This window comes from Lucilia sericata, unplaced genomic scaffold (genome assembly GCF_015586225.1).
Source record: "Lucilia sericata isolate MDLA Ls3-8-SP2 unplaced genomic scaffold, ASM1558622v1 Contig000101F_arrow, whole genome shotgun sequence".
Lineage (NCBI taxonomy): Eukaryota > Metazoa > Arthropoda > Insecta > Diptera > Calliphoridae > Lucilia > Lucilia sericata.
The window spans coordinates 466,270-477,514 of record NW_023994133.1 but is presented as its reverse complement, the minus strand read 5'-3'; the positions used below and the strand labels follow the sequence as shown (position 1 = coordinate 477,514).

Here is an 11,245-nt window from a genome sequence, read left to right as displayed (position 1 = left end):
TAATATGACGTTCTTCTAAAATTAGAATATGAAAAATACATACATTCATACAGACGTACGCCAAATATTTTTTTATTTTTTTTGTTTATGTTTGATTCAAAATTTAATTTTTTGAATTCGTAATAGTAATAGGGTACTCACTAATTTTGGTATTTTGAAATTTCCAAAATGACTTTTCATTGTTAAATTCCGATTTTGGTTTATTTATTGTGGGAGATGTACATACATATGTACATATCTCGAATTCATATATTTATGTATGTATTTACAAGGTATTTTAAACGGAAATAAAAAAATATTTTACATTATTGTAAATGTTATATTTCGAGAAATATACATATGTATTTTTTAAAAGAAAAAATAATTTTTTTCATATTTAGAATTTCACTAAAGTCTACAAACAATGGATTTAAATGTTTAATAACAAATACGAACTTTTTTTGGATAACTATATCGATATGTTTGCCCATTAATCTCCTAAAAGGGATAACTGACCACGGATGCATTCTGTGGACTTGTAGCTTCAAATATTTACTCTTGTAAATGTTGAAAGTATTGACATCTGGAAATTCAGGAGAGTGTTTTAGCATTGATCTAACAATATAAGTATATATGTATGTATATTATTACCTTAGCATCAGAAAAATATGTTAAATGTTATTGACAAAATTTAGAGGAAAAAAACATAAACATGGAGTGAACGGTGGGCAAATGTAATAAAAATTAATATTCAAACAAGTATTCGATTTTGGAAATGAAAATTAAATTCAGTCATTTTGATTCCAGTATTTCCTCTAACGCTTCTAGGTTTAGTAAAAAAGATTTTTTAAATAATTTATCAATCAATTGCTTTAGTTATATTAAATTTTTGGACACCCTAATTTTATATGAACGTATATACAATACTATATATCAGTCAGTGTGTTAATAGAATGATGATTATGAGGATGATGATGAAATAAAGAACGGGCAAAAATTTTCTAATATAAAAACTGTTGGAAAATTAAAAATCCGTATTAATAATAAAATAATATCGGACGTGAGAACATCTCAGGTGAAAGTTTATATATACAAATAGATAATCAAGGTGCGAATACGATATAGAAGTGAATCAGTTTCTAAATTAAGAAATACATTTTATAAGAAATTAAATTAAATTTGGCAATATTTTATCAAAGTTTAAGAAAATTATAATTAAATAATTAAAATCCGAATAAAATATCGGTTAATGTGATAATTATAAGAAGTTATTATATTTATAATTTGTTTGGACAATAATTAGTTGTTTATAATATACATATTTTTCAACATTTGGTGGTGATTTAAATTAATTACCATTAGTGTTCTATTTTTATCTTTGTATAACGTAGATGTCAGTAGTACCTTTAATGTTCCGTGACTGGTGGGATGAACTTGAATTTCCAACACGCACATCGCGTCTCTTGGACCAGCATTTCGGTACCGGATTAAGGTAAGTTACAATACAATACTTTTTGTCTTATTTACAAATGTAAATACATTTAATTTTTTTATTAGACGTGATGACTTGTTGTCATCCGTATGGAACTCTCGGCCAACAATGTTGCGCTCTGGCTATTTACGTCCTTGGCAGCGTACCACAGGCTTGCAAAAACAAGATTCTGGATCTACTTTAAATATTAATGAAGAAAAATTTGAAGTTATTTTGGATGTTCAACAGTTCACACCCAACGAAATCAGTGTCAAGGTCACCGACAAATTTGTCATTGTAGAGGCCAAGCATGAAGAAAAGCAAGATGAACATGGCTTTGTATCCAGGCAATTTACTAGACGTTATCTATTACCAAGTAAGTTCTCATTACAATTTTCCATTAATACCTATTAACGTATTATTTATATTCTTTAGATGACGTCAATCCCGACAGTGTTACTTCATCCCTGTCTTCAGATGGACTCTTAACAGTAACTGCTCCCATGAAGAAGTTACCTCCACCAAATACAGAACGCGTGGTCCCCATCTCTAAGACTGGTCCATCATCCCAAGAAGACAAAGAGAGAAAAGTTGAAACGACAACAGCCTAATCTATTAAAAAAACAAAAAATTTCAATTACAATGATTTTTAACAGACTGCTTTTATACAAACAAACGTACATGCATACTTGTCATATTTGCCTATGAACCTATTATTTATTTTTTAGATATCTATTTATAATAATTTTATAACACCATTGTGTGCCATTTTATGTAACGATATTTTTTTATTTAATGCTTTGAGTATTTTTGATTTTTTATACTAAAATAAAAATTATTACAAAAATTTGTAATTTATTTTTTTTTTGCACCCGACAGACAGGACAACATTTTTTCAAATCCGATTATTAGTACACACGTTATTTAAGAATTTGAAAAATGTTATAAAATATTTAAATCTCGAAACGACGTTTTTGGAACAATGTCAGTAGTAAAAAAGTGGTATTTTATTTATTTATTTATTTGGTGAATACAATACAACAAGATCAAGTCTTATATTAAAGTATTGGGTAGGAGAAGGCATACATATTTAGATATGTTACTACAAAAACAGTAAGATTACATACATATATATCATTAAATGTTCTAACAATACAGAGTAAAATTAGCTATAAAAAGAAAAAATGGCATTTTTAAATTGTCTTGCATTGCATATAGTCTGAATATGAGGGGGTAATTGACTCCAAAGGCGAATTGAATTTATGAAGAAATGTTGTTCAGAGAATGTTTTTTTATGTTTGATCATATTAATTTTTTTACCTCTGTTAGATCTTGAAAATATGATCTTTTCAAACAAGTATTTGAGTTGACCAGTGCAAATAATCTTATGTAAGATCTTGAAAATATGATCTTTTCAAACAAGTATTTGGGTTGACCAGTGCAAATAATCTTATGTAAAAACTGGAGAGTTCGGCACTTTAATAAGTTTTCAAAAGTGGTGTTATAAATTAGTTTTGAATACTGAGAGATATTGCTATATTGTTTGATGCCATAAACATACCTTGCTATATTATTATATGTCACATTAAGTCTTCGTTTGCTCAATGAATCGCAGCTGGAGAAGAGTTCACAAGCATACATTAGAGTAGGTAATAAATATGTTTTCGCAAGTAGTAACCGAATATGAACAGGTGTAAAGTGTTGTGATTTCCAAAGATTTCGTAACATTGCATAAGTTTTACCACAAGCAACTTTCACATGGTCAGACCAATCGAGTTTCCTATTGAATATTACACCTAAGTTTTTGGCAGAATCCACAAAGTCTATTTTCGATCCATTTATCATAATAGCAGGTACACTGGCTGGTATGTGTTTTGTCTGGCCAATTATCATAGCCATAGATTTTTTTGGATTCAAACTGAGACCATTAGCAGAAGCCCATACGGAAATTTTCTGTAGATCTTCATTAATTTTCTGAATACAGTTTGGTATATCAGATATTTTAGAACCGATGTACAGTTGCACATCATCGGCATACATTTGTATTCGACAGTGTTTAATCTGCAGTGGGAGATCATTTGCATATACGGTGAACAATAAAGGACCAAGTATTGAGCCCTGTGGTACTCCCCTAGTCATTACACTAGGACTGGAGATGTTAGTGCCATGATAAACTGATTGACTTCTATTACTGAGGTATGAGGATATAAGTTTTATTGCAGTTGATGAAAAATTAAAAAAATTTTGAAGTTTTAGGGAAAGAACCTTGTGGTGTACGGTGTCAAATGCCTTTGAATGGTCAAGAAGAATTAGAAGTGATACATTTTGTTTATCTATCTGAGATCGCAGGTCTTCAGAAACATCAAGTAGCGTAGATATACAGCTATGTCCTGATCTAAATCCCGATTGTCTATCTGTGACCAAGGAATACGTATGTATATAACTACTCATTTGATTATGGATGCATTTCTCAAATACTTTGGACATAAAAGGCAAAATTGCAATTGGCCTATAAGTCTTATCAGCTTTTGGCACTGGAATAATTTTAGCATGTTTCCATATTAATGGGTATGTGGATGTTGTTACAATTGTATTGAAAATGTGTGTTATGTATGAAAGTGTATGAGTTAGGGTAAGTTTAAGAAACTTAGGATGAATTCCATCGTTTCCGATTGAATTTGATTTTATAGATAACAGCGAGCTTAGAACATTATCCTGAGTAAAGTGTACAAAATTAAAACAATGTGAATGGCGAGAATCTAAGTCAATATGTCTAATAGAGTCATTATAGAAATTAATGTTGGTTTGTGGCATTATTATATTGGAGAATTTTTGGTTTAATTCATTCACATCCATGGGATTGACATCATTAGTGTCACTATTAGTTATACCCATAGCTCGGATCACTTTCCATTTACTTTTAGAATCAATAGCTGTTTTAAATTTGTTTTGATAATAAAGTGATTTTGTCATTCTTATTTTTGAATTTACAAGTCTTAAATAAGCTATATAACTCCGGTGTCCTAAAGCGTTTCCATCTTTTGTATGCTTGATTCCTTTCTTCAATTAATGTTTTAATTTCTGTCGTGAACCAAGGTTTCTCGCTACGTATTATCCTTGTTTTTAAGGGTATGTATTTATTGTATAGATAGATTATATGACTATTAAAAGCATTAAGTTGTTCATAACAAAAAAAAAAAAAAAAAACCTTGGATTAAAATGATGCAGGGAATGACAAACTTATATGGTGGATGGTACAACAATAATAAAGAAATGCATAGGTGTCCGATTAATAAATTGAGCCACTGTATGCATATTATTAATGGATATTTTTTATTAACATAAAATAATACTATTTAAAACATCTCTTAATTGCTATTAACAGTGGTACTTTGAATATTGTGTGAAATCATCAATAGATAAATTGTATTCTCTTAAGTTTTCATCATTCCATTCATCAAAGTCCTGTATAACATTGGGTGCCAGTTCATCTTTATGGCTGCCGACAATACCTCTTCGAACAAACCTAAATTCATCGACTTTTCGACCGGCAGCAGCCTTCATACTTTCGAATTCTTTAATGTGATTGCAGGCTGGATTATTTTTCATGTTATCGAATGATAAGTGTTCGACTAACGAAGAAAGTTGATCAGGTGTAATTTCCTTATCTAAGAACTGACAAACTTCTTTAATGACTGAAGATAAATTACACTTCATTCGTTCGTAGCTCGTAAACAAGACTTGTGAACTGCTTCGCATTTGCCAAAAGTCCAAAACATGGGGCCAAAATGGATTAAAATTAACATGACCATCCATGTATGATTGGACAAAATCTTCTTTGGATCCCTTGTAACCAACCATGCCGCGCCAATGATGGAAATATGAGACTGCAGCATCCTTTGGATTGCGAAATACGTAAATAATCTAAATGTAAAAAAACTTCGATATTTGCAATAACATGTTATTAAATATAAATAATTAAGTTTACCTTCGGTTTCTTAGTCCAAATTTGTTGCGGTAAAAGCATTGCGGGTAGATGAGACTTTAGTAGACGAGGTGATTTTAAATTATTTGCTTCTTCGATCGTATCGTGCGGTACATTTGGTACAACGCCGTTAAATCTAGTTGAAAAGTAATATTTATATGTTCATTAAGACATTTTCAAAATTCAGGAGTTAGCTCAGCAAAATAAGGGTTCTGCTGCGGAATTTTAGATAGCTATGTAAATGATAATTAGCTTAAACCTTCTACTTAACATGATATTTTTAAATCTTTATAATTATAAAACAGATATAGATTATGTCATAGTTTTCTTCGTCTAATGTTAACTAAAAAAACAATTACTTTTAGAAACGCTCTTTGACACACAAAAATGTAAAATGTCCGTCTATCCAAAATGACCAAACTGGTCGTAATTATGAATATTATTTAAAAACAATTACTGAGCATTATCTGCACTGTCACTGAATTACATATTTCTATAAAATTTCAGTCAGCCCCAATATACATATGTATTCATATGTATATAAGCTTCTATTTGTTTCCAATACCCGAATTGACGTAATAGTTTTCTGAAGGGGTCTTTGTATGAGGGCTAAGTCAAATAATACTTGATCATTTCAAAATTTGTCAGTATCATTTAGGACCATATAGAACTTAGTTGTGTCAATATTTATATTCAACATACGTAATTATGATCTCGGTATAGGCTAGGCTACCTTAAATAATTTAATTGTCTGTTTATGTCTGAATTACTTGCTGTTTATAACAGTTTCTTAAATACTTTTATGTATTTATTCAGTATAATGGAATAAATATAAAAAAAAATATTTTTTGATGAAATGCTTACTCTAAAAATGGCGATCGTATTGTTAAATCAATACTTTTTGCCTTTTCGAAATCAAAATTATTCATTATGAGCCATGTCATCTCTTGAGCCCATGTTGTTCCACACTTTGTACTGGTCACTATAAAAACATCGTCTTCACGAACATCAAAATTGTAGACTCGATCGAGAACAGGTTTAAAGGTGTCTGCTAACGAACAATAACGTTTCCTCCAGTCTCCAACTACGGGCACAGATGGTTCAGAAGTGGGAAAAAATGCAGAGTATCCACCTGATATTGCCAGCTTATCGATTTCCTTAAAAGGAATACTTTCTGCTTGAAAACTACAATGCGGCATCTAAAAAGTATTTGTTACAATTACAATTACAAAAAAAAAATATTATTTATTAAAATTATATAAACTAGAAAATATATGAAGTTGTTCTGTTCTATTCTTAATAATCCAAAAATCCCTTACAAAGCCGTTTACTCAATCCCAGCAAAACCTTATATTGAAAAGTAAGGGGTTAAAATGCTAAAATTTACTTACACAATAGCATTTTAAATCGTTATTTTAAAACGGGGATGATATTGGAGGCAAATTCTTACCACGCTCGCTTACGAATAGGGTGTTAGGTAAGTACTTACTACGATTGCCGGCAAGTACGGAGTTAGGTAAGTAGTTTTGTTTCTGAGAAAAAAAATTGTCTACGAGGTTACGTACACTGCTTTTACTATTAGTTTTCACAAAAAATGTATCGTTTGTGTTAAAAACAAAGTTCGAAAACATTACAAGGATAAAAAGTAAGTATGTTATATATAAGTCATTACTAGACTCCTTCTAAGTAATGTAGACGGTATGTATCAGCCATTAAAAAGTAAGCTGTTAAGAATAAGACTTTACTGTTTTTATTATAATCCCACAATTGTATTTTTTCTTACTATGTACATTATTAATTTAATTTTTAATTTAAATTTACATTTGGAAAATAAGAATATTTGAGGGCCAATTATACGATTCGCAATATTACTTTAGATTTCTTAAATAAAATAAAATGAAATAATCTGAAATTGGCACTGCTCTAAGTTCTACGTGCTAGAAATATTTTAAAACCTCAACTCGATGCAGAAGCACTTAATATGTATATCATAATTAGCCATACAAATTCAAAGGGGGAAAACAATATTTTTGGCAGACTTATATCTAATTAAAATTATGTTCTGAAATAACTGCCGTATTCAGTATCCCGGACGGAAATTTTATTTTCAAATTTTGTATGAAAAGTACTCAAAAAATATTTAGGGTTAGGTTAGGTTGATACATCAAATCCGAAGACATACAATAGGCCATCAAAAAAAATGTTTGTTGAAAAAGAAACATATGTCCAATTCACAATCGATGTCGTATTGTTGTAGCGTTGTACGTGTTAAAAATTTGTAAAATAAATTTTTTTGAAACAAAAAGAAATCAATAATATACAAATTACGACAAACCAAAATACAACCGTACAACACTGAATTTGAATTGGGCACTATAGTTCACTGAATGTATTATCTTTCAATGTTCAGAAACTCAGTTTCCTGGACGTATTTCCTAAGAATTTTCCAATCAGTGTTCGTGAAGAATATTATATGCGGAAAATATCACTCCCAGCTGTCCTCTTCGCATGATCTACATTCGTCTGGATCCGCAGGTAATCTTATGTGTCCGCTCAGAATACGTACTATCATACTAACCTCAGACTTGCACATTTGTAGGAGATTTCTTGTCTTGCTCTCATTAGGGTGATCTCATAGGATCTTTGTGATTCCACCCATTGTCTCGTTATTCCAAGAGGACTTGTTGGATTCTCTCACCCATATTTTTAATTCAGCCTTCGTTGCTGATCCCTTTAAGGTCAATACATTCTCTCTTTCGTTGCCGACTACTGCCGAGTGGCCTGTTACCCATATGATGTAAACCTTATCTCTGGGAGAGTATTCAATTAAAGCTTTCTTACAATCCAATACGGTCTTAGATTTAACATTAACACCTAATAACGCTCATTCTATCTGTGATCGAAAATTTCCGTTCGAGATACTGAATACAATTAATTTATTCAAGACACAATTGGTCCCTAAAAACCAAATTCCAAACAACAAAGATTGATACATTTCTTCCAATTGTAATAATTTTTTTCTATGCTAACTCTCTAAATTAGAAACATTTATTTTTTGTTTCGAAATTGTGAAATTGTGTTTTTAGTACACAAAATTCAAAAATAAATTTAAAAAATATAATTTACAAAAAAATAAAATATACGAAAATAAAAATAATGAAATATTAAATATGCTACTAAAATTAAATCAAGCAAAATTGTGTTCTTATGGGTAAAATATGTAAATATATGCATTAACAAATCGATGTAAAAATTCTTAAATTGTTAAATCAAAAGCAATAATTTGCATATTTTGGTCATCACTTATTTATGTATATTTTTACGATTGTTATAGTTAGTAAGCCATTGTACTACACACTTTTTCCATATAAAAACAGGTTTTAACACATAATATTTGAAGAAAATTATGTGACAATTTAAAATCAATAGTCCAATTTTCATTCAAGGTATATTTTCCAATAAAAATTGTATAATTGGGAAGTAATCACATTAGAATAACTTTATTATATGACTCAACAGTGTTTGTCGTCACAAAAATCATGTAAAATCCACTTAACATTTTTTAAATTAATGGTGAACTATTCTACTAATGTGAATTTTATTAATGTGAAAACCTTCACCTTTTTAAGTTTTATTTATTGAAGGTTTAACAATAATTTGAAGAAAGCAGTGACACTTTTGGTGTTCCTATTATTTTTGCCAACAATGTATACAAATAATAAATTCGAAATGATCATTATGTAATAATTGATAATAAGAAAAGCAACTTTCTTCATTCACAATACAATTTGTTTTGTTTGTTTATTTATTTCTGTTGTTATATATGTACATACGTATATACATATGTAGGTACATACATATATTTTTTTATTATTAATTTCGAATTTCTTGTTTTTCTTTTTTAGTGGGTCAAATCTGCATTGGTTTATGTTTGTATACAAATTTTTATTGTTGTATAAATATAAGGGACAGCTTTCTCTTAAATGTTATTTTTTAAACTGCTTTGATTTCAAGCTTTTTTCTTTCATATTTATTGTTTTGTAATTTCTTAAACATTTAAAATTATTGTTTCAATAATCAATATAAACCAGTAGAAACAGTTTACTTTAGAGGTAGAAATTTTATAAAATCAAATCTGCATTATTCATAACATACATACATATGTATGTACATTAGAGGTTTCAAAAAATATCGATTTTGCTCAGATGGGTCTTACTTTGTTCATTAGTGTCTAAAACTAACTGGTATACAATTTTAGCCAAATCGAATAACGGGAACCCGTGCCGGAAATCGATCGAAAAGTGTAAAACTTGGTAAATAATAAAACTTTTTATAAAATTCTTCAAAAATAGTGCCATTATAATTATATATATTCTTAAAATTTCGACTACATCTTATCTTCTAAAGAAAATTATCTTTTCAACATGGTATAAAGTATTTATATGGAGCGACAAATAACAAAGTTGAGGGCATTTTCTTTTCACAAATATGTGGCAAAAACGACTAAATAATTCTTATTTTACACGTTTTTTTGTGTAAATATTTTTGTTTACATGTCTTCTTCATGCTAAAAGAACAAAGAGACCAAACAATACAAAAAATGCATGAAAAATGGCTTGTGGAATTTTCAATAACTTTAATATTTGTCCTATGATATAAATGTTTTATACCTTGTTGGATAGATAATTTTCTCTATATGATTTAGACGAAATGTTAACAAAAGTTAATTTTAATAATTTAAAGAAACCAAAAAATTCCAATTATCTACCCAATTTTACTCTTTTCAATCGATTTCCGGCACGGGTTCCCTTTATCCGATTGGACTAAAATTTAACACCAGTTAGTTTTAGACACTAATAAACAAAATAAGACCCATCTCAGAAAAATGTACATATTTAGAATTTAATGAACATTTTAATACTACTTATTAAACTTACATTTCTATTGTGATAACCAGATTTACGTCAATAGTTCAATGAGAAATATGTATAAAATCAAACTAATTCAAACAATACAAAAAAAAAAAATACTTCTTTAACTCTTTACACTTTGACTGCTGTCCACTGAATAATCATTGTCGATCCCATTAAACGTTATCTTGCCGAATTTATTTAGTACGCACTGATTTTAGGTTCAAATCAATAGAGTACATTTAAATGAGTATTTTTGAGAGTTATGTTGGCGTGTGTGTGTGTGTGTAACTCAGTCAACTTAACACAGCGCCATGTACGGTAAGAAAATGGAATGAAGAGGCCATGCGAAAGGCCTTATACAAAAGTACCCAGTCATGTTACAAACTCATTTTCATTATACCCTACACCACTATAGTGGGAAGGGTACTATGCGTTTGTGCTGATGTTTGTAACGCATTAAAATATTGGTACTATACCCACCTTAAAGTATACCGATCGACTCAGAATCACTTTCTGAGTCGATTTAACGATGTACGTCCGTCCGTGTGTCCATGTAAACGTTGTTATCAAAGTACAGGTCGCAATTTTCAAGATAATTTGGTGAAATTTGGAATACACACGATGCCTATTGAAAATGGTTAAAATCGGTCCATTATTTCACCTAGCCCCATACAACTGAACCCCCCGAAAAGGGCTTTTGAGCTCATAATTATGTATAATATAAATGTATCTCGATAAAAGTTCGCACAAGTAAGTTTTATACAAGCCTTGATGACCTTGCCGAATTTCGAAATTATCGGACTTCATTTGACCCTAGCCTCCATACAAAGCCATTCATTCCATTCAAGACCCCCCAGATGAAAGTCCGCTTTTTCCCTCCAAAATGTTCAGATGAAT

The 11,245-nt window shown here is 29.8% G+C and overlaps 2 protein-coding genes across 3 annotated transcripts; one reads left to right on the top strand and one right to left on the bottom strand.

The window, feature by feature from the left end:
* The first annotated feature begins 944 nt into the window (after positions 1-944).
* On the top strand, positions 945-2,101 carry LOC119600040 (protein lethal(2)essential for life). 2 transcript variants are annotated; one of them, XM_037950051.1, is made up of 4 exons: positions 945-1,087; positions 1,371-1,471; positions 1,537-1,826; positions 1,886-2,101. In XM_037950051.1, exons 2-4 carry the CDS (start codon positions 1,371-1,373, stop codon positions 2,059-2,061), a joined length of 567 nt encoding a protein of 188 aa, XP_037805979.1. In that variant the 5' UTR covers positions 945-1,087; the 3' UTR covers positions 2,062-2,101. The 2 variants fall into 2 exon arrangements, with proteins under 2 accessions (XP_037805979.1, XP_037805980.1); XM_037950052.1 differs by having other exon boundaries at positions 953-1,087; positions 1,342-1,471.
* A 2,649-nt stretch (positions 2,102-4,750) lies between these two features.
* Positions 4,751-10,501, bottom strand: LOC119600039 (sulfotransferase 1 family member D1). The gene is made up of 4 exons (XM_037950050.1): positions 10,373-10,501; positions 6,300-6,634; positions 5,439-5,571; positions 4,751-5,374 (listed from the first exon to the last, which is right to left on the bottom strand). The coding sequence occupies exons 2-4, from the start codon at positions 6,632-6,634 to the stop codon at positions 4,829-4,831; spliced, it is 1,014 nt and encodes a 337-aa protein (XP_037805978.1). The 5' UTR covers positions 10,373-10,501; the 3' UTR covers positions 4,751-4,828.
* Between the last annotated feature and the right edge of the window lie 744 nt (positions 10,502-11,245).

Bases quoted from the DNA above. Each gene is read 5' to 3' on its own strand.
- LOC119600040 (XM_037950051.1), top strand. From the start codon at position 1,371: ATGTCAGTAGTACCTTTAATGTTCCGTGACTGGTGGGATGAACTTGAA. The intron at 1,472-1,536 runs GTAAGTTACAAT...TTTTTTTATTAG, and splicing joins CATTTCGGTACCGGATTAAG to ACGTGATGACTTGTTGTCAT. The intron at 1,827-1,885 runs GTAAGTTCTCAT...TATATTCTTTAG, and splicing joins TAGACGTTATCTATTACCAA to ATGACGTCAATCCCGACAGT.
- LOC119600039 (XM_037950050.1), bottom strand. From the start codon at position 6,634: ATGCCGCATTGTAGTTTTCAAGCAGAAAGTATTCCTTTTAAGGAAATC. The intron at 5,572-6,299 runs GTAAGCATTTCA...CTTTTCAACTAG, and splicing joins ATACGATCGCCATTTTTAGA to ATTTAACGGCGTTGTACCAA. The intron at 5,375-5,438 runs GTAAACTTAATT...TTTTACATTTAG, and splicing joins TTTGGACTAAGAAACCGAAG to ATTATTTACGTATTTCGCAA.